General features: G+C 42.6%; 1 protein-coding gene across 1 annotated transcript in view; it reads left to right on the forward strand.

The window, feature by feature from the left end:
- The window catches only part of LOC126114536 (SAM and SH3 domain-containing protein 1-like), a 443,876-nt gene that overhangs the window by 305,574 nt on the left and 113,709 nt on the right, over nucleotides 1–24,593 (forward strand). Inside the window, exon 6 of the mRNA XM_049915025.1 lies at nucleotides 12,850–13,010. Within this exon, the coding sequence (XP_049770982.1) occupies nucleotides 12,850–13,010 (161 nt within the window). The remainder of the gene's footprint in view (nucleotides 1–12,849; nucleotides 13,011–24,593) is intronic.

The raw sequence follows: 24,593 nt of genomic DNA on the forward strand, positions 1-24,593 counted from the left end.
TGCACAAGAGTCAAGGAAGTGCATTCCACATGCAGATTGGATTTCTGCCTAGTATTAACTGAGTGAAAGCTGCTAACTCTTGGGAATAGGCTAATATTGCTAACAACAAACGACATTAAAGAAAATATATACAGTGAGGGCAATGTCAGAATTCCCAGACTATTGAATAGGGGTCGACAAAAGGTTCTCGGTCTTACACCACATATAGCTCGAACAACCCGTTTTTGAGCCAAAAATACCCTTTTTGAATCAGAAGAATTACCCCAAAAAATAATACCATACGACATAAGCGTATGAAAATATGCGAAGTAGATTACTTTTCGTGTTGAAGTGTCACTTATTTCAGATACTGTTCTAATGGTAAATAAAGCAGTATTTAGTTTCTGAACAAGATCCTGGACATGGGCTTTCCACAGCAGCTTACTATCTATCCGAACGCCTAGGAACTTGAACTGTTCCGTCTCGCTTATAATATGCCATTCTGTCTGATAAAAATATCGGTTCTTGTTGAATTGTGAGTTAGAAACTGTAAAAACTGAGTCTTACTGTGATTTAGCATCAAATTATTTTCCACAAGCCACGAACTTATTTCATGAACTACATTATTTGATACTGTTTCAATATTACACACAAGATCCTTCACTACCAAGCTGGAGTCATCAGCAAACAGAAATATTTTTGAATCACCTGTAATACTAGATGGCATATCATTTATATAAATAAGAAAAGTAGTGGCCCCAGCACCGACCCTTGGGGAACGCCCCCACTTAACAGTGCCCCATTGGGACTGAACATAACGACCACTCTCAATACTGCGGAGAATTACCTTCTGCTTTCTGTTCTTAAAGTAAGAGGCGAACCAATTGTAAGCTACTCCCCTTACTCCATAATGGTCCAGCTTCTGCAGTAATATTTTGTGGTCAACACAGTCAAAAGCCTTCGTTAAATCAAAGAAAACACCTAGCGTTCGCAACCTTTTATTTAATCCATCCAAAACCTCACAGAGAAAAGAGAATATAGCATTTTCAGTTGTTAAACTATTTCTAAAACCAAACTGAACCTTTGACAGCAAATTATGTGAATTTAAATGCTCCAGTAACCTTGTATATACAACCTTCTCGATAACTTTAGCAAACACCGATGGCATAGAAATTGTCAACATTATCAATGTCTCCCTTTTTATAAAGTGGCTTCACTACCGAGTACTTTAATCGGTCAGGAAACCGACCACTCCTAAAGGAAAAGATGCAGATATGGCTAAGTACTGGGCTAACATATATAGAACAATACTTCAGTATTCTGCTAGATACCCCGTCATATCCATGAGAGTTCTTGGTCTTTAGTGATTTAATTATTAACTCAATCTCCCTCTTGTCAGTATCATGGAGGAGCATTTCAGGTAACTGTCTCGGAACACTTTTTTTCTAAGAGCGCTATATGATTCCCTGTTGGGACTAGGTTTCTATTTAGTTCACCCGCTATATTCAGAAAGTGATTATTAATTACTGTACATATATGCTACTTATCGGTAACACGGACATTCCCACTAAGCACTGATTCTATATCCTCGACCTGTCTCTGCAGACCAGCCACTTCCTTTACGACTGACCATATGGTTTTAATTTTATCCTGAGACTTAGCTATTCTATCTGCATACCACATACTTTTTGCCTTCCTAATAACATTTTTAAGCACCTTACAATACTGTTTGTAATGGGCTGCTGCATTTAGATTTTGACTGTTTCTAACGTTTTGATATAATTGCCACTTTGTTCTACAAGATATTCTTATCCCTCTAGTCAGCCACCCAGGCTGCCTGTTTGTGCTAGAACCCTGTTTTGAACGTTCCAACGGAAAGCAACTTTCAAAGAGCACGAGAAAAGTCTTGGGAAAAGCATTATATTTATCGTCTACTGTATCAGCGCTATAAACATCCTGCCACTCTTTTTCCTTGATAAGGTTTACAAAGGACTCTACAGCAACTGGATCAGCTTTCCTAAACAGCTTATGACTATATTTAACACGTGTTGCAGCACAAAAATATTTTAGAGTTAAAATTTGTGCATCATGATCTGAAAGGCCATTCACCTTTTTGCTAACAGAATGCCCTTCTAGTAATGAGGAATGAACAAAAATGTTGTCTATGGTTGTTCTACTGTTCCCTTGTACTCTCGTTGGAAAGAATACGGTTTGCATAAGATTATATGAATTAAGGAGGTCTACCAGCATCCGCTTCCTTGCACAATCACTTATACAATTAATATTGAAGTCACCACATATAACTAACTTTTTGTATGTCCTATAAAGTGAACCAAGAACCTCCTCTAGCTTTAGCAAAAATGTTGTGTAATCGGAGTCTAGGGATCTATAAATAACAACAGTTAGAAGTTTAGCTCCATTAAATTTAACCACACCTGCACAACATTCAAACACCTTTTCAGTGCAGTACTTTGAAACATCAATTGACTCAAATGGGATGCCGTTTTTCACATACATGGCTACTCCCCCACACCGCAAAGAGCTCCTCGAAAAGCTGCCAGCCAACCTGTAGCCTGGTAAAGGAAGCCTGTGAATTATCTCCTTATTTAAGAAGTGTTCAGATGTACCAATAATTTCAGACTCAACATCTATAAGCAGTTCACTAACTTTATCTCTAATACCTTGTATATTTTGATGAAATAAACTAATTCCCTCATTACTCGGATACCTAAGCTTTGTCAAAAGTGGTTCCTTTGTTAGAGAGACTTCCCTTAAGCAGGAATACCTATCAGCTGACTTGAACCTAAAAAAGGTGCAGCTCTAACACCCACTACTGCAGGAATTTTCCCATGAGTGATCCCACCAACCCCACCTATGCTGTCACCTATAAGCTTTGCTAACCTCCCCTTCCCACACCTGTTGAGGTGCAGGCCATGTCTAGTGAAACCCGTCCTGCTGATAGACTCCACCGACACCACTGAAATGTGACCCATGCTTTCTGGCATCAGCGCACCTTCAAGTCTCATGTTATTACGCCTGATGGCTGTATTAAGATGAGGCCGATCGTGACACTGAAACAGTTCCACGAAATGCACATTCGTGTTGCCAATCTGAGTGGCTTTTCCAGGTCACCGTCTATTTCATACTCCCCATCCCTATCAATACTATTACCAGCCCCACCCTCAATCACTACATGATCCTCTTTAGTAATATCCCTACATAACCCCCCTATGTTAACAGTCACCTGAGCCAATCCTGCATTAGGCTTCACAATGCTGGTGACCTGGTACTCACTCCCCAGCACTTCCTGCAACTGCTGGCCTACACCTCAGCCATGAGAACTACCTAACAGCAGAACCTTCTTCTTCCTCTTCGACTTTGCAACTGTTCTAGGCACAGTAACTACTGAGGTCTGCTGCATACTTCCTACATCTACAGCTACTAGAGATTCCTCTCCACTAGACTCTGACAGTTAGTCATATCTATTGCAAACACCAATAGTAAAACTATCCGAAAATCTTCTTCTCCTAACAGATCTCTTGCCAACAGCCAGCTCACATTCCCCAACCTCCTCCCTCCTCATCCTATCTAGCTCCTCCTGTGCGTTTTTCAACTGCACCTAAAGGGCACAGATCTTAGGCTTCTGCTCATCTATCAACTCACTCTTGCTACATAACCTGCAGTTCCAGGAGAGGATCTCACCAGAATGCCCACTGGCTTGCCCACTTCATTCCCCCCAGTGAAAATCCTTCGAACAAGTCTCACACCGCAATCCACTACTCACGAACCTACGGCAAAGCCCACACTTCTCACTCATGGTAAAATTTTACTTTTTCTAAGTTCCGCTACTACAATAAGAAAATGTTAAATACCTGACTACAATAATCACAAACTTACTCTACAAGGGAAGTAACTACTATTATTAACAGTATTAATAAACAATAAATGTGAATATAACAAAAGACTAATACAGAAAGAGAATCAAACGTCTAACGACACAGTAACGAAGCTGAAAACAGTTCCCAAAAGGTTCTTCTGAAATTATTTCACCAGAAAACACAAAAATCACCGGTTGAAGACTACTAAAGTTCCTAAATAAACCACTATACACAAACAATTAATTAGTACTTAGCTTTCGATGCGCCGCTACAGCTGCAACTGGTCAGCGCGGAATGTAAACACAGGTAAGACGTTACGTTGCTCGATACGAAACACTCACAAATATCAGGTCACAACACAAGAAAAGCAGAGGCGAATGAAGAAACCACTAATAAGTCACTTACATAGCAAATATTATCACAAAAACTGTTAAAATATGTATCTGTAACCTAAAAATACATAAAAACATAGAGAGCGATCTCACACGCAGTCACTCGCTTACGACGTCACACCAAAGAACATCGGGGATAGGCTACAACCCTGTCTCGCTCCCTTCCCAACCACTGCTTTCCTATCATACCCCTCGACTCGACTCGACAGATGGCAGTTATAGTAACTGCCATCTGCTTTCTGTACAAATTGTAAATAGCCTTTCGCTCCCTGTATTTTACCCCTGCCACCTTCAGAATTTGAAAGAGAGTATTCCAGTCAACATTGTCAAAAGCTTTCTCTAAGTCTGCAAATGGTAGAAATGTAGGTTTGCCTTTACTTATCTTTCTTCTAAGATAAGTCATAAGGTCAGTATTGCCTCACGTGTTCCAGTATTTCTACGGAATCCAAACTGATCTTTCCCTAGGTCGGCTTCTACTAGTTTTTCCATTCGTCTGTAAAGAATTCGCGTTAGTATTTTGCAGCCGTGACTTATTAAACTGATAGTTCGGTAATTTTCACATCTGTCAACACATGCTTTCTTTGGGATTGGAATTATTATATTCTTCTTGAAGTCTGAGGGTATTTCGCCTGTCTCATACATCTTGCTCACCAGATGGTAGAGTTTTGTCAGGACTGGCTCTCCCAAGGCTGTCAGTAGTTCTAATGGAATGTTGTCTACTCCGGGGGCCTTGTTTCGACTCAGGTCTTTCAGTGCTCTGTCAAACTCTGTACGCAGTATCATATCTCCCATTTCATCTTCATCTACATCCTCTTCCATTTCCATAATATTGTCCTCAAGTACGTCGCCCTTGTATAGACTCTCTATATACTCCTTCCACCTTTCTGATTTCCCTTCTTTGCTTAGAACTGGGTTTCCATCAAAGCTCTTGATATTCATGCAAGTGGTTCTCCTTTCTCCAAAGGTCTCTTTAATTTTCGTGTAGGCAGTATCTATCTTACCCCTCGTGAGATAAGCCTCTACATCCTTACATTTGTCCTCTAGCCATCCCTGCTTAGCCATTTTGCACTTCCTGTCGATCTCATTTTTGAGACGTTTGTATTCCTTTTTGCCTGCTTCATTTACTGCGTTTTTATATTGTCTCCTTTCATCAATTAAATTCAATATTTCTTCTGTTACCCAAGGGTTTCTACTAGCCCTCATCTTTTTACCTATCCAATCTACAATATCCAATCTACTATTACATTTATAATGTTTAAAACGCCAATAGCAACAGCTAGAGTATTAAACACTGCCCTCTGTCGTGTAATTGACGGAGCTATTAGTCTGTGTATACGTCGCCGCGTTACTAGCATAGAATATTCACTCAGCTTAGCAAAAATTATTATGCATAAAATGCCAACGGTCGACACACAGATCACGTCAGCTTATACTGTCGTCCCGTGTGTAACTTCTCCCGCTGGCGGGCCAGTGTAGCGATGTCTGCTTTACAATATAGGGCGTTATCCAGTTTGTAGTCACAACCTGTCCATTTACATACTTAAACAGCCTACTTAATAAAATTGCCAAAAACAATTTGAATCATATTACAGTAAAATATAACTGCTCGAACGAAATATTATCATCTGTCATGCTGTCATGTAGTAATTCGCACTGTTAGGTTGTGTTTAGGTCGTAGCTCCAGGTGTAACTGGCAAGAAAAGTCCATTCTATTGATCGACAAGTATTTAAGCACGATAGAAAGGTGACACGGAGATGCAAATAAGCTTGCGTTGTCTTCGAAAAAGTACAGACACTGATTTTATTCCTTTCATATAAGTGACGTCAGCGCAGTAGTCTAACTACTGCGGCAGCTTGGACTGACAGCTGTGAACAACAGATGTGCATTTGACCAGTCAGTTTTGAATAGGCAGTGTTCATTAGGATGCGTGCAGAATTGGTGTGTCAACTTTGTTGTGTCACAAACCGCAGTGGGGTAACATATCATAATGAAGTGATCAAGACATTTCACAGAACGTTTTGAAGAAGAGAAAAGTGTTTGAAAAGTTTGTCCCGAACACCTTAACTTTCGAACAAAAGTGACGACTAGTGGACGCCTGCCACGGCTTAACTGAAATGCAAGAAGCGGACAGTTCTTTTCTGGAAAAAATCATCATGAGTAATAAGACGTAGTGTTATTAATACGAACTTACCACAAAACGAGAAAGTATCTAACGGGCTGTTGATGCTTTGCCAAGTCCGAAGGTTCGAGTTGAACATCATCACAAACAAGGGCTTTTCTGATAGTTTTACACAGAATGAACGTTATGTACACTGTACTCAAGAGGAGGACTAGGGGAGACTATGAAGAACATCTGAAGCATTAAAACCACCATGGTATTATTTCCCTAATTATTATTGATAAGTACTATCTAAACTCATTTAAAGCATACTGTGATAAAATATAATAATGGCTGCAATGAATCACTCAGTTCAAATCCAGTGTTTCGATAGCGAACAATCCCCAGTGTTAGAATATTTGCTCGTATCTATCCCTTATAAATCTAATGAAATATTATCGTGTTATAAAGGTTCGCAGTGGTGCGTACACATCCGACATAAAGAATTTAGTTAAAACTATGTTGCTTTACTATACTATTTACATTACAAAATATGTTAAAATATAAAATGTAAAAGCCAGAAATAGAAATAAAAATATATGCTCTCTGGATCACTTTTTATTAAAATACAAAATGTGAAAATGAGCGCATCTTCCCATGGAAATTTCTAAGCATCAGTGTGGACTTATTACCAATTTATGAACTTTATTTCCATCTGCGGGGCGACCGTTTCTGTCCTGCTTAATATGTTCGCTGCTCAACAGAAACGACTTTTCGTGCCAGTTTCCGTGACAACCTAATAGGTCGGATAACTACATGACAGACAGCAATATGTAGTTGGAGCCGCTATTATTACCTGCGAGAAACTTTAGTAATCGGTACTGAATGTCTGGCTACCAGAACCGTTGTATGCTTGAGGTATGTTCCAAACAATTTTTGTCTGCCGCGAAATGTAAATTTTAATTACTGCCGATCACATATTATTGAGACTGGGTACCTCGAACACCAGTACATGGAGCTATGTAACCTTCAGATTTTGCATAGAAGACATCATTGCCGAAATGATTAATCTGTATCCGATACCACTTCCACTACTGTCACTGCCGGCCGCGGTGGCCGAGCGGTCCTCGACGCTCCAGTCCGGAACCGCGCTGCTGCTACGGTCGCAGGTTCGAATCCAGTCTCGGGCATGGATGTGTGTGATGTCCTTAGGTTTAAGTAGTTCTAAGTCTAGGGGACTGATGACCTCAGATGTTGAGTCCCATAGTGCTCAGAGCCACTACTGTCACTGATTGGATTAGGGACAAATGGATCTTCATGACGAGCAGTATTGCATTAACTCCTAGCTGTACCCGAAAAGGCGTTGTTTGTCCTCAGTGCTGATTTACGCCACGTGTTCAGATTCATATTGCAAACATAATGTTTACCTGTGTCTGTTCATTGAGCATGGCTATGTGTCCGTGGGTGAAGGCTCACCAGATGTGCTCGACACGAGCTAACAGTGAAGGTCAGTGATCAGGATTCATGCAGTTGACTGCATCGATGTGTAGCCTGATGGAACTAACTTTCATAGACATCGCCTGACAAGTTTCTGCATCCCGTTGCATCTAACTAAAACTCCCCGTTTTATTTTGCGAGCGAGTGTAGCAGAGAAGCGTTCTCATCTTGTGAGCTTCGTCACCGACACGCACTTTTTGGACGCTTGCGCCTCGCTGGCTGTTCTAAACTTGTCTCCCTGCTACAATCCCCGGGGAAGTGCGTGGGAGTTGCACCGCCGTCACTTGTGAGCTGTGCGGCGCGTCAAAAAAAAAAAAAAAAAAAAAAAAGAGCAACTCGATTATAAGCCGTGACGAGGGCAAATAAATTAGCCGCCACTAATACTGCGAGCGTCCGCCCCGCGATCCCTCCCCATGCATATATTTGTTTTCTACGTCATCGGCGGCGCGGACAGCACGCCCCGCGGGCCGGCATTTGCATACATACTCCACGCGCCGCGGCCTTTCTTACGGCGACGCAATAATTTACCTTTAAACAGCTTTCTGCCCTCGCTGAGCGCGGGAGGGTGAAAGTAACTAACGACCAGCCGTCTCCCCGGCCACGGCGACCCTCGCCGGACCAGAATATCGCTCGCCCGCGCGCCGCTGACGTCACCGCAGAGTCCTGCGAGGGCGGGGCTGTGTCACACCTCCGCCCTGGACCGGACTGCTGCATGATCTTCTCTGTGTTCTTTTTCCTCACTTCGCGACGTCGTTAGCAAATGAGTCTGGATAGCGAAAAATCCCTTCCTCAGCAGTAACAACTCCTCTACATTTCACATTTACTAACGGCAACGAAACCAGTACTGCCTGACGACATCCTATTATTTCAAGTGCACCGAACCTATATACACTACTGGCCATTAATATTTCTACACCACGAAGATGACGTACTAGATAAGCGAAATTTAACCAACAGGAAGAAGATCCTATGATATGCAAATGATTAGCTTTTCAGAGCATTCACACAAGGTTGGCGCCGGTGGCGACACCTACAACGTGCTGACATGAGGAAAGTTTCCAACCGATTTCTCATATACAAACAGCAGTTGACCGGCGTTGCCTGGTGAAACGTTGTTGTGATGCCTCGTGTAAGGAGGAGAAATGCGTACCATCACGTTACGGACTTTGTTAAAGGTCGGATTGTAGCCTATCGCGATTGCGGTTTATCGTATCGCGACATTGCTGCTCGCGTTGGTCGAGATCCAATGACTGTTAATAGAATATGGAATCGGTGGGTTCAGGAGGGTGATACGGAACGTAGTGCTGGATTCCAACGGCCTCGTATCACTAACAGTCGAGATGACAGGCATCTTATCCGCATTGCTGTAACGGATCGTGCAGCCACCTCTCGATCCCTGAGTCAACAGTCGGGGGACGTTTGCAAGACAACAACCATCTGCACGAACAGTTCGACGATGTTTGCAGCAGCATGGACTATCAGCTCGAAGACCATGGCTGCGGTTACCCTTGACGCTGCATCACAGACAGGAGCACCTGCGATGGTGTACTCAACGACGAACCTGGGTACACGAATGGCAGAACGTCATTTTTCCGGATGAATCCAGGTTCTGTTTACAGCATCGTGATGGTCGCACCCGTGTTTGGCGACATCGCGGTGAACGCACATTGGAAGCGTGTATTCGTCATCGCCATACTGGCGTATCACCCGGTGTGATGGTATGGGGTGCCATTGGTTACACGTCTCGGTTACCTCTTCTTCGCATGGACGGCACTTTGAACAGTGGCCGTTACATTTCAGATGTGATACGACCCGTGGCTCTACCGTTCATTCGATCCCTGCGAAACCCTACATTGCCGGCCGGAGTGGCCGTGCGGTTCTAGGCGCTGCAGTCTGGAACCGAGCAACCGCTACGGTCGCAGGTTCGAATCCTGCCTCGGGCATGGTTGTGTGTGACGTCCTTGGGTTGGTTAGGTTTAATTAGTTCTAAGTTCTAGGTGACTGATGACCTCAGAAGTTAAGTCGCATAGTGCTCAGAGCCATTTGAACCATTTTGAAACCCTACATTTCAGCACGATAATGTACGACCGCATGTTGCAGTTCCTGTACGGGCCTTTCTGTATACAGAAAATGTTCGACTGCTGCCCTGGCCAGCACATTCTCCAGATATCTCACCAATTGAAAACGTCTGTTCAATGGTGGCCGAGCATCTGGCTCGTCACAATACTCCAGTCACTACTCTTGATGAACTGTGGTATCGTGTTGAAGCTGCATGGGCAGCTGTACCTGTACACGCCATCCAAGCTGTGTTTGACTCAATGCCCAGGCGTATCAAGGCCGTTATTACGACCAGAGGTGGTTGTTCTGGGTGCTGATTTCTCAGGATCTATGCACCAAAATTGCGTGAAAATGTAATCACATGTCAGTTCTAGTATAATATATATGTCCAATGAATACCCGTTTATCATCTGCATTTCTTCTTGGTGTAGCAATTTTAATGGCTAGTAGTGTACAATAACTAACACAATAACTGTGAGCCTACAACCCTCTTGTGTAACATTTCTCTAATATTTTAAATACGACAAAAAGTCGAATGAGGTTTCCGACCATATTGATACTTATAAAAATTGTAATCAGTGAAACCTAAGCCTTGGTTATAATTTTTTATAAATTGCTCTAGTATAGTAAGAATGATACACTGATGTCAGAAAACACTACGACCTCCACCCATTACCAGACAGCGCTTGGTGACGTTGCGGGCCCATCACGCAGTGAGAAAATTATGCTGGGTGCTTCACCTGCCCCTACTGCTCAGTTTTATGCAGCCTGCAACACCTTAAAACACCACGTGCAAGATTTTCCTGTTGTCTCGCTCACTGCGCGCAGACTGTTAGTCCCACAGAAAAAAATGAACAGGACCTTTTTGTAGAAAATTTAATGTCGTTTAATTTGCACTGGGATATGTTTTCGCTGGATACCATGATTTACGAATTATTCAAGAAAAACACGTTTGAAGGTCACCTTTGTACGTTTTTATGGAATAATTCGAAAACTATAGCCTGTAGCGAAAACTTATACCAATACATCTACATCTACATACATACTCCACAAGCCACCTGACGGTGTGTGGCTGAGGGTACTTTGAGTACCTCTATCGGATCTCCCTTCTATTCCAGTCTCGTATTGTTCGTGGAAAGAAAGATTGTCGATATGCCTCTGTATGGGCTCTAATGTCTCTGATTTTGTCCTCATCGTCTCTTCGCGAGATATACGTAGGAGGGAGCAATACACTGCTTGACTCCTCGGTGAAGGTATGTTCTCGAAACTTCAACAAAAGCTCTTACCGAGCTACTGAGCGTCTCTCCTGCAGAGTCTTCCACTGGAGTTTATCTTTCATGTCCGTAACGCTTTCGCTATTACTAAATAATCCTGTAACGAAGCGCGCTGCTCTCCGTTGGATCTTCTCTATCTCTTCTATCAACCCTATCTGGTACGGATCCCACACTGGTGAGCAATATTCAAGCAGTGGGCGAACAAGTGTACTGTAACCTACTTTCTTTGTTTTCGGATTGCATTTCCTTAGGATTCTTCCAATGAATCTCAGTCTGGCATCTGCTTTAGCGACGATCAACTTTATATGATCATTCCATTTTAAATCATCCCTGCACCATGCGTCAATTCGCTGCAGATCCTCCTGCGTTTCAGTACAATTTTCCATTGTTACAACCTCTCGATATACCACAGCGTCATCCGCAAAAAGCCTCAGTGACCTTCCGATGTTATCCTCAAGGTCATTTATGTATATTGTGAATAGCAGCGGTCCTACAACACTCCCCTGCGGCACGCCTGAAATCACTCTTACTTCGGAAGACTTCTTTCCATTGAGAATGACATGCTGCGATCTGTTATCTAGGAACTCTTCAATCTAATCACACAATTGGTCTGATAGTCCATATGCTCTTACTTTGTTCATTAAACGACTGTGGGGAATTGTATCAAACACTAAATTTCCTACAAAAAGGTCCTCTTCATATTTTCTATAGAACTAATAGTTTGTGCATAACAAGCGAGAGATCATGAAAATCTTGCACGTGATTTTTGAAGACATTGCAGGCTGCATAAAACTTATAGACAGGGGCAGCTGAATCGCCCTGAATATGCATAGCTTGACGACTGGGGAATCATTCCGGCGATGATACAGACCTTAAAACAGGATATCCACTGACACAAGTGGCCGACTGGTATGGCCCATGGCCTGGAAACAAGCCTCTTGGAAATGGAGAAGCTGGTCAGCTATTTGCGTGCTACTGTCATGAGCAACAACGGATAGTGGTTGAAAAATGGTGAAGCGGCAAATAGACAATAAGATGTTGGGTGTCCACGGCTCATCACAGAATGTGGAAGTAGGAGGCCTGCTCACTTTGTAAAGCAAGACAGACGGCTACCTGTGGCATATGTGACGACAGAGTAGTGCTGGTATAAATATACGATTCTCAGAATACCTTTCAGCCCACACAATTGAACATGGTGCTCTGCAGCATACGGCTCTTGCATTTTCCTACGTTGACTTAACAACAACGTCAGTTGTGACTGCAGTGGGCACAAGATCGCGGAAATTGGACCTTGGATGAACGAAAACGTGTCGTCTGGTCCGATGAATTACATTTTTGGTAACATCAAGTGGGTGGTCATGTCCGTCTACGCCATCAAAAATGGTTCAAAATGCTCTAAGCACAATGGGACTTAACATCTGAGGTCGTCAGTCCTCTAGAACTCAGAACTATTTAAACCTAACTAACCTAAGGACATCACACACATCCATGCCCGAGGCAGGATTCGAACCTGCGACCGTAGCGGTCTCGCGGTTCCAGACTGAAGCGCTTAGAACCGTTCGGCTTCCTCAGAGTCATTTAAGCCATTTTCACTTCGCCTACGTCCTTTGCGTTGGCCTATCTCGCCCGCCTCTACTTTTTCTGTCTTCTCACACAGGCCGTTGTGTTTCAGATGCGAACCAGCAGCAGCAGAGCGGCAAGAAGAAGACGAGCTTTTCGCGGTTCCTTCGCGGCCTGAAGACGGCCCACCGCAAGGACAAGGCATCGACGCCCGGCGCCTCCGGCGGCTGCTCTCCGCGGCATGCGCGCGCCCGCCAACAGCGAGAACAGAGGGTAAGTCTAACCTCTCGCCGCTTCCGTCAGTCCTACACTAATGTGCTAATTCCTAACAGGTGACCACGCATTTCATTTGTGATTCGATGTAGCGCGTAAGTGGCTTCACTTCATGTGATATCCGTACATCGTCTCTTCTCTTTGCCTTCTTTTGGCGCTAGCCCCGTCGTCAGCAGAAAGTGCTGTCTACACCAGGACAAGGCCTATAAAGATTTACCTTTTCGTGGACACGATGTGCCTTATGATGGCATCCATGATAAAGGCACTCTTGTAACTGTAGCCATTACAAATTAGGCACTGTAGCTTTTACGAAATGCCCAAGTTTATGAGCGACGTTCAATAAGTAATGCAACAAATTTTTTTTCTTGACCAGTTCCGCTTGAAAAAATGCAAAATATGTTGTGGGACACAGTGGAATATTCCCACTTCAGCGCCTTTAGTTTCATGAAGTTCCGGGGGCGGTGCTGTACGTAGTCTTCAAAGTGGCGTCTGTAACGCAGGTGCGTCCAAGGCAGAGAACTGTCACTGAGCATCGCAGATAATTCACAGACGATTGCAGATTACGGAGACCTGGCAGTGAACGAAGGCACGGTGAGTCGCTGGGCGAGGAGTCTGCCATCATTGTAACAAGATCGAGCAAACCTGTCCTATCTCCCACGTGCTGGTCGGCCGCTCACAACTTTGACCCCTAAAATGATGGAACGGTGCGGACACTCGCATTCGAGGTGATCGACAGATCACAATAAAACATCTCGCTGCTCAGCTGGGCGTCTCTGTTGGCACACTCGTCTACCAGCGTGTGCCTGCTCAGTTCCTCGCCGCCTAACAAAAGGCCATAAAGAGCAACAAATGACCATGTTTCATCTTCCGTCTTTCATCTGTTTGCCTCAACGAAGGAAGCGCTAGGCGGGCAGCAGTACGAGGATGATGGGGAGGTTTTTGATGCAGAAAGACGTTACCTCCGACGTCGACTATTAGAATGGTACCATGCGTGCATACAGGCCTTCCAAGGCCGTCACGTTGAACGGAGACTGTGTTCAAAAATTGGGTTTGTAGCCAAAAGTATGAGGAATAATATCGTGTGTTGGAATCCTACCTAAAACCAACTTGTTTTCACAAAGAATGTATTGCATTACTTATTGAACGCTCCTCGTATCATCACTATACTTACATGACCATTAAGTGAAGGCATCGTTAAGTTACACATCGCACCGGGGAAGGTGTTTTACAGGATCAAGCAGGAACACGTGACAATGAAGGCACTGGCGTTGATTACAGGGCGGTCAACGGCATGATTATCGTGTTCCTCGAAGACTCTAAACGAAGCGTTTAGTGTAAGTGAAGTTTTTACTCATAAGCAATCTTACTGGGACGTCCACAGTCACACATCAGCGGCTTGAAAGACAGTCTAGCTATGACAATACATGCCGTGGTTGCTTATCAGTATATTGTTATGGATAATAAAAATCAAACATGGGGCTGTTCATATCTAAATGAACATTAATATCCTTTCCTTTGGCAGTCCCCGGTAACTGAGTGGTCAGCGCGGGTTCGATTCCCGGCTGGGTCGGAGATTTTCTCCGCTCAGGGAGTACGCGTTGTGTTGTCCTAATCATCACCATTTCATCCCTCTCGACGCGCAAGTCGCCGAAGTGGCGTCAAATCGAAAGACTTGCACCCGGCGAACGGTCTACCCGACGGGAGGCCCTAGCCACACGACTTACTTACTATCCTTTCCTTACGCTTAAATAAAATTACGGGATGAGGCAGTCAAACGGGAAGATTAAAAAATTTCGCAAAACTGGAAATTTAAACAAAATTTAATTTTTTTTGGCACGATTCATGTGTACGTGAGTGGAAATTTTATCTTGGAAGTTATCATATCTTGAATAGGTGAACACTCAGCTGGCGTCGTTGGTTTCGCATTCAGAATCGGGGGGGGGGGGGGGGGGAGGGGGGTGAATCCGCCCACGGCGGTACGTGGCATCTATCTCCAACGGCATGTTATTTATTTCTTTGTGAATTCGCTCCTTCGAATAATCTTTGGTTCTTGTGTAGTTTTCCTGGAAAGTATGACTTGAGGTACCACTGAAGAAGAAGAAGAAAAAAAAAGTCTGGTGTCAGTAAGTCCAGTGGCTGAAGATGCCACGGAAGTCGCCATTTCTACTGATGAGACGACCAGTAAATACGAGTACAACCGAATCCATTGACACTGCAGGTGTATCGCTGGCTGTACCATTCTGCTGGAAGAGACTGAGTTCTGCGCTGTGCCGTCTAGGCGATTTTCACGGAGTTCATCGTAAAGCCTCACGCACACGATCAGTATTCTCTTGGGTCTGACTTTTTTTACTCTACCAAATGTTTTCTCTATAGTGCTACCAGTTTCTCCCCTGTGGGATGGTAGCGTTGGAAGTCCGTGGATATAAAATAAGCTATCGACGGAAAGTTCGTTGAGCTCCAACAAAACTATATAAGTTTTTGCAATTCGCCTGTGCAGCAAACGCAAGCTGCGTATTTGACCAACGCTCATTGGTTATTAACAATTCCACGTGTCTGCATGCTCAAGGTCAAGTCCCCCATTCCCATAATTCCCCATCACGGCAGCCAGCCAGTCCTCAAATCTTCCCGTTTGAGTGTCTCCCCATGTTTGACGTACTTATGACATAAAATATTGAAAAAAAAAGAGAAATATCTGAAAAAAGAACTAAAATAACTCTGTGCTACATGTGGTTGGCCGACCGCTAATAGAAACTGGGAAAGAGACAGCCACTGTGAGAACAAGTAAGTGCTGTTTAACAGATCTCAGTGCTTAAATAACAACACGAGTCTCAGTTAAAAAATATATATTTAAAGAGAAACTGATACTCAGTTAAAATTGTACAACTACGATTCATATAATCGTGGCTGACTTAAGCACTGAGTAAAAAGTATGATCTAACCATATGGAGATAAATTAAACTTACCTATCTAATAATGTTGGCAGCAGTTCGGACAATATGAGAAACCTTACAACTTTTTCCACACTCGTGTCATTGTTATTTGTAACAGAGGATAAATCGTTAAAAACTGTTGCCATCTTCTTAGAATATGAAACGCAGTCAAGTAAAATGTGGTGCACAGCACACTGGTGGAGCCACCTGCCGGAAGAAGGACATGTGGGCAGAAAACATTGCCCAATCCTCTGTCTTATCAAAACTAATTCTTTTCACAGCCACTGCGAAAACGGGATGACGATTCATGCAAAGAGGGAAAACTCTGTCATTGATGGGGTGGGACGGTAAGCCTTTATCATCACAATTACTTTGCTTCCGACTTTAAGAGAAGGGGCGTTGAATCCTTGGAAGCTTGATTGCTATGCGAATATAGACATGGCTGCAGGTTAGACTATCAGAGATAGACTATTCTCTGCTGCATTAAGCCACTTGGAGCACCTTGTATAAGGAATGCATGAAAAACTTGTTATGAAGGTCGGGGCAGAGAAAGAGACGTGGACTATATAAAAATTTTCAAGTAACAGCGGATGACCCAGAGCTCTACATGGGATACGTGTGGAAGTAGTCCTCGCGTTGCTCTACAACGGTGAGCGGAACGTTGGGTTGTTTGTTTGGGGGAAGAGACCAAACAGCGAGGTCATCGGTCTCATCGGATAAGGGAAGGATGGGGAAGGAAGTCGGCCGTGCCCTTTCAAAGGAACCATCCTAGCATTTGCCTGCAGCGATTTAGGGAAATCACGGAAAACCTAAATCAGGACGGCCGGACGCGGGATTGAACCGTCGTCCTCCCGAATGCGAGTCCAGTGTGCTACCACTGCGCCACCTCGCTCGGTGTGAGCGGAACGTAACGATTGAAAGAAAAGATGTGTTTCCATAGACAGTTAGAAGACAATTCAAGTATGTCATTCATCTAGGCACCAAATGAGCCCTGTCCAATACATCTTTACTGTTCGCATATTGGCTTTTTAAGCCGAAAGAGGATGTATCCAGGCATTTGCCTAAGCGAGCGTACGACGAGCTAACAGTAAACCTGAAGAGGAATCAGAAGTCCAATATACGCTCTCCATCAAGGTCTGTCTCTCTCTATTGCATTGAAAATAAACATACAATGGACTCCATTCTTAGAGAAAATGTTTCGACATTAGCCATATAGAGATCGGAAGCGGGTTGATAACTTAGTACATGTTTAGTCTAAACGCAATATTTTCGAAGATACAATTTATCCACTTCGTTTCTTATTTGGCACCTACAGTTAGGGAACCAAGGAGTGTTCAGTTGAAAATGACAGCACATTGGCAATGTTATATGTTTGGTTACGAGCAGCGACACAGAGCTTAAAATCCTGTGCCTCCGTAGCTGAACGCTCAGCGTGTCTGACTTGCACGCCGAGGACTTTAGTTCAGTCCTCGGTACTGTCATTGGGAGGGATTATTTGAAAGCTGGCTGGGAGATCTGGATGCTTTCCATTACGTTATATCAAAAGATAAAAAGGGGGATGAATTTCATACTTGGGAAACCATAAAACTGTGTTATTCGCACGTTTGAACGGATGTGAAAACGTTCAGTGAAATAAAAAACCTTCTGTAAGTGAGTTTTATGTCAAATATTTCTGAATCTTTTTAAATGTAAAAGATTTTGCACTGTTGTGGTGGTTCTCAAAAATACTGAGAATGACATCTTGTCTGTGCCGTCGCGAAGGAAAGTTGAGACACGATTCGTAATGAATGATAGAAATGAAATTAAGAGGAAAACAAATATGGGGCGAGAGTGTTACCACCCTTCATCGCCTGACAACTTTCGTTTATGTATGTGATTAGAAACGAAAATATTAATTGACTGTAATTTTGGCTTCAGAGATGCTTGTTTCAACTTCTTTAAATTTTGTATGTTATTTTCCGTTACTTCTACGACTCCTTTTGAAACTTATCCTGGAAGTGTGCACGATTGTGTGCATGGGCTTATCGGCTAAATCCAACAGTATATGTTTGTTGCAAAATGTCTTTCAAGTGATACTTGAAGTAAGTCTTTCTTCAATTTATCCGGACAGTATCTTATTGTTTTTGTTACTAAAAGAAACCTGTGATTGGAAAGAGTCAAGTCATTCTGTAGCTCACGCAGAAAGAAAAAAAAAAGAAAAAAAACATCAATCGGAAATTGCTCTCAGGCAATGGTTAAAATTTTAAGGATTTTACTTCCACAAGTAAATTTTAAATACGACGACATCGTCTGATTTACGCACGGATATAGCTCTTTTAAGCGTTTATTACCGAGTTTTACGATAATATATGTGCCTTAGGACAGCTGCTGTTAGGAGACACTAAATGTATTCAAACACCCGTCATTGCGGACACTTATGTATTCAAAACGCCTCTACATACCGTGTAGTAGAATACATAAAATTTAATGCATGAATAAAATACAGCTTCGAGACACAGACAATTAACATTCACGGAACTGATGCCGCGGTCATTTAAATGCATATCAGATTGTTATTTACATCGCTAGCCGTGTAACTGCAGTAAAACAAACATTTGGACAGAGATAGATAAACATGTCCAGTTTAGAGATGTTAAAAATTCAAAACAGCTGAGAATAGCAATTAGCATTACTCACGGTTTCTCCGGGAGATGACAGACCTAGCCATGTTGATATGCCGGCACAAAGGCCACTTTCAGACCTGTCTTTCGATGCTTCCCTGCTTCTCTCTTTCAGCAGCTGCAAGTAACAAGGCATGTTAGAAGAATGTATCCCTGTGTAAAGCAATTAACTGATGCTTAAATAGCATAGGTAGTTACAAACTTTCACTTATGAATCCGCACGGCACGTGTTAATAGGCATTCACTTCTTTTATTATTTTTTTACTCTTCAGGCAGACGACGGGAACTGAAATAATTTTCTGTCACTATGTAAACCTTTCTAATCTTTGTTACCTGATTCGGTTTATAGTTGGCTGGACGCTCTTCTAAAATAGAACACCGCACATACATAAATAGCAGTTTTTAAATTGCAAAAGGTCTACCAGAAATACAGTAACTGTGACAGTAGAAAAACCATCACAGTAGTCAGTCATAGTGATGAGTACGCTTCAATGTTTGTGTTTGTATGTGTTTTGGTGCGTCCAAAGGCTCGCGGTGTAAGGGGGAGCCGGCCGGTGTGGCCGTGCGGTTCTAGGCTCTTCAGTCTGGAACCGCACGACCGCTACGGTCGCAGGTTCGAAACCTGCCTCGGGCATGGATGTGTGTGATGTCCTTAGGTTAGTTAGCTTTAAATAGTTCTAAGTTCTAGAGGACTGATGACCTCAGCAGCTAAGTCCCATAGAGCTCAGAGCCATTTGAACCATTTTTTGTAAGGGGGACGGGTAAGTAGTTGATTCACGGTTGGTCCTAAAATTATTTATGTACTTAAAAGCATCTTTCAACCCTGTTGTTCATTGTGTATGTGAAAAGTGCCAAATTACATAGTTAAAGATTAAACTACATAGCACTGTACATCTGACTGAGTAAGTGGTTTCGTAGGTCGGGAAAAAAAAAGAAAGAAAGAAAACACGCCATCTTCAGTAGAGACTGAGTTTGTAAAACACTGCGAGGTTTAAACCAACCTGCATATAGACTGTGTACACAATCAAAGATTGCCGATATTTTTTGCCTTTTCGTAATTACGAATTAGCTATCGGAAGACCAACAGAACAAAAGTAACCACTTGGGTTCAGTCCGTAGAGAACTTCATGTACGGGCTATTCCATTTCAAGTCGTGGAAATACGAGGAAAGTGACCTCGTATGTTTTTAAATCATTAATAATTTTCACATGTGTTATGTAAAATAAAGCAACTTTGACAAAATTTCTCATAACTGCTTACAAGTTTTCAAGATAAAATTCGGTGAAGTTACCGTTATCCAAATTGTCTGCCGACTAACTCAAGAACCTTAAATCGAATTTCAACGAACTACGACTCATTTTGAACCTGTATGTCTGTTGTTGATGAAGGTATATAACAACAGCATAACAATAGTTAATATAATTTTTAAAAATCTTTTAACCATGTATGAAGCATAAACAGTTCTCATTAAGATCCATTATACATAGGCTTGAACCTCAGTTTATTACATATTGATTACAGCTTTAAGTTTTATGGAGCCCCTTGTCTGAAATGTGACAACAATAATTAGATAATAATTGTTTAAGTTCACATGCGTTTAGGTTGCAATGGACTACCGTGAAACATTATCAGCAGATGATCGAAAGCGACCTTGTCATGATTCATGGCTGTTGCCGCTGTTTCTATTTACTACTTATTTTTCCTGCAACTCTCCATTGAAGATACCATAAAAAATGTACTAAAATTGTTTTTAATTACATGCTGAACAAATGGTATGATTTTCATTTCATTTAAAATCGTGTTTCGCGGAAAAAATATGAAACAGGACGAAAATTGCATTAAATTTTAGTTCTAAAAATGCCGCACAAATACCACCTCAAACTACACATTCTTCAACTATACAATCTTACCTTCATTTTGAATTTTGAAAATTTTATTTTCAGTAATTTTTCAACTACGAGTCTCAGAATCGTGTGCTTTTATTAAATTACGGTAACTTTGATCCTTAAAAACTCACAAGAACTTGTTTATCACAGCTGCGAGTTTACAGAAGATATTAACGTTTACTTTAGAACGGTTACTGCTGTCCGAAGTGAAATTGAACAGCCTGTACAAGACTTTTCAAATGGAAAATTTGTTTAACCTCTACGTATCGAGCAAACGCAGACAGAGATAGTATTTGAGATGTGTACCTAACAACAAAATTTCTGAAAAGTCAGCGCTTTCCCAAACAGTCGAATGATTTTCTAGTTTCGTGACTCCAGCTTCAAACCTAGTACTGTGCCAGTCATGCCGATCAGCACTATGTATATACAATGAGATACGGTAAATTTCGTATTACTGCCACAAACGAAATGAATTTTTTGCTACTGTTTTTAACTATAAATAGATCCTCCAGAGAAAAACGTCTGAATAGTAAATAACTACAAACGCCGATTGACTTCTTCTGAGTGGACACCGCAGCTACGATAAATACGAAGTTTGACATGGATTCCACCAGGGTATTGTTTTAAAATAGTATTTTATTAAGGTGGCTGTGGTGGTCTATCAGGTAGTGCTAGACTCCGGCCCTGGAGATCCCGGGGATTCTTTCTTGTTCCATTCTCTCCAGAGCCGTCTCAGGTCCACTTAGCCTGCTATCGAACAGAGTACCAGAAATCTTTCTAGAGGGGTAAAAGGCGATGGCCTCGCAGCCCTCCCGCACATAGCGTGGCGGCGAGCGAAGGGCTGCACTCTACCTTCAGTATTCAGTAGTCAGACCAAAAGCCCATTCACGGGCTGAGCCCCACAGACTTTACCTTTTACTTTATAAGCACTGCTAGCTATTTTAGAGCTACGCTCATTTTCAACTGCGTAATAGATGTATACAGACGATTCCTGTAAGTTGTATAAAACAGGCCGGCTGATGTGACCGTGCGGTTCTAGGCGCTTCAGTTTGGAACCGCACGACCGCTACGGTCGCAGGTTCGAATCCTGCCTCGAGCATGGATGTGTGTGATGTCCTTAGGTTAGTTAGGTTTAAGTAGCTCTAAGTTCTAGGGGACTGATGACCTCAGATGTTAAGTCCCATAGTGCTCAGAGCCATTTGAACCATTTGTATAAAACAAAATTCATTACTCATGCAGAGTTATGTACAGCACGATCGTCAATGTACCTGAGTTAGGAATAGGAATCCACACATGCATATACATACATCGCACGTGCGTAAGTGTGCCCGGAAAGCCGACCGAAGTGGCCGTGCGGTTAAAGGCGCTGCAGTCTGGAACCGCAAGACCGCTACGGTCGCAGGTTCGAATCCTGCCTCGGGCATGGATGTTTGTGATGTCTTTAGGTTTAACTAGTTCTAAGTTCTAGGGGACTAATGACCTCAGCAGTTGAGTCCCATAGTGCTCAGAGCCATTTGAACAATTTTTTTTGTGCCCGGAAAGGAAATATGATGTATCGACATCTATTTTGCATAGGAGAATGAGCAAAGCATCATGCTAGTTAATAGTGCTTAACATAGTACTGTTTCAAAATTACAGCCTAATGGAAACGATGCCATTGCTCAACTTTATGCCCGTCTTGGGACTGTGGTTCTTGCTCTAGACTCGTACTCGAGAAAAGCCAAGTCTAATCCTCCGTCTTGTCATTCGGTCTGGAGTTTTCCGAGGACTGACCGAATCGCTTCAGACAAATGATTGGATAATTTCTTCAATATGTCCACAGCCGATACTTGAACAATACAAGCTATTGCTCCATCCCTAGTAACGGTGGTGTCGATAATACGTTATGCTCTAGCCGTATTTCCTTCATTCTCACTGTGTGGCGTTTAAGGAGCATCATGAACCCTTTATGTGATGTGCAAACCTCCATCTCAATTAATTGACTATAGAATACGTTATCTACTTCGTGTTAATCTGAATATTCATTTGCCAGTTTCTCACGATTATTAAGAGATTGTCGTGTTTCATAACATAAATAATTTGTACGAGGCCTATTTTTTTTTCAACCTTCGATTGTTCGCGAAAAAAAAAACAGTGAAAAACTGGCAAAGCTTTGCACTGGTGTGTTACGGAGTGTCTCCAGCATGCCTGTCTATCACGACACATCCAATTTTACGGATTGGGGAGTTTCTCTGCCCGGGGACTGGGTGTTTGTGTTGTCCTCATTATTTCATCATCATCATCATCATCATCATCATCACATCATCATCATTAATGACAGTGGCTTGACTGGACTGTGAAAAGAAATTGGACTGCGTAAAAATTTTGACTTCGTACGGGCTCTGATGACAGTGCAGTTGGGCGCCCCACAAACCAATCATCATCTCATCCAACTTTTCAGTTCTGAGCGCAAAGTGCACACGCAAAGATGTCTAGGAAATACTGTCATCCGCCAAGAGTGAAGTCCTGCTGAGGGGTTTCTCCTGATTTCATGCAGCCCATAAACCTAACAGTCATGCGTTTCCTTCTTCATGACGTCGGCCGCATACTGGAGGTGCAGCGAAGACGCTTCTGCAACGTTTTTGATCAGGAGTATTTGATCACCCACCAGATAGTCCGACTTTGCTCCCTCCGATTTTCATGTCTTCGTTTACGTGAACCGCTTCCTATGAGGACACCGTTCTGCACACGCAACTAGCAGCAAATCAATTTAAGGAACTGGCGAAAATCACAGGCGGCTGCCTTCTATGACGAGGGTAATGGAAAATTGATACCCACGCTACGAAACATTTCTAAGTCTGAACGGTGATTGTATAGTGAAGTAGATGGAATGTGAGCTAAATGTTACCAATAAAACATTTGATTGTTCACTGTAGTTTCCATTTCGGAGGTTGAAAACAATGTGGTCCTCCTACGTGAAAGACACTTCGTGGTCATCAGCGCACACTGCAGTATTACTCAGTTAACATTGTACAGATTCTCTTAAACGTCAAAATCCTCATATAGTTACACCAGACAAACAGTTTAGATTTATACCTGGCTTTCGTAAGTATTACGCATTCAACCTAAAAAAGAAGATTTTGAAACTTTTCGCTGCTCTTTCATCAGTACCTCCTGCGCTATGCACGATTTTAGACAGTTTGGTAGTATTGTAGAGAAGTGCCAGATTGGATGTCAAGCGCGAATTTGTGTCTTTTGTTGGCGGCTTTCTGCTCCTCAATCTGTCTGACTGCCCGCAGCGCCGCATTGATCGCCATGCTCTTCCCCGCCCTGATTTATTGGTGCACGTGTTGAATGAGTTGTCAAAGGCACTCCCGATGCGCATAATACGGGCTGCGCTATCCGTCAGTGTCACCCGTTGTTAAGACGTCCAGTCGACTCGCTTCCGTTTGTTTCTCAATCCGGTGAACAGAGGTTTGTAATTCCGCACTCGTTTCAGAATGGGGGTGCCAAGTGAAAACATTCCCTCATTCTCTCTCGGCTATGATTACGTCGCGGAGCCCTGTGCGAACCACTAGCATCAGATGTACAGGCTTGATCGTCTTGTACCTAATGGAACACTGATATAATGCGTGGCCTAATTGCTACTTTCTGTAGACCACCACAGCTGAAGTAATCACAATCTTGCAAAAAAGAGCGAATGTGTTCGAAACCTCAGATTTTTTTTTAGTGAAAGCTGTTCTTGATGTTTGTACTGTAATTCTGTGTGTCTCAGGTTGGCACAGTGCTTTCTACGCTGTCAAAGTGGTATGGCGTATAAAAGCTCTCCGAGCATTGTGGATTTTCGTCCCTAAATTGTTAATTAATAAGTATGAAATTTTGTGTAGCAAGAAACTAAATATCTTAACCAAAAACGAGAAATGTTCAGAACTTAAGGTTTGAAATGGGAATGATATTTACGGTCTGTGCAGCCCTGTAGGTTGGCATCTGCCGAAAAATAAAATTTTGTGGGTCACAAAACGGATTAGAATAATATCAGAGTAAAACCTAGAATCAGTTACTAAGACGCAGTCTTGTCAATCACGTCATCAGATTTTAATCACATAAGGCGTAGGACTAGCCAGCAGT

This window comes from Schistocerca cancellata, chromosome 1 (genome assembly GCF_023864275.1).
Source record: "Schistocerca cancellata isolate TAMUIC-IGC-003103 chromosome 1, iqSchCanc2.1, whole genome shotgun sequence".
Classification (NCBI taxonomy): domain Eukaryota; kingdom Metazoa; phylum Arthropoda; class Insecta; order Orthoptera; family Acrididae; genus Schistocerca; species Schistocerca cancellata.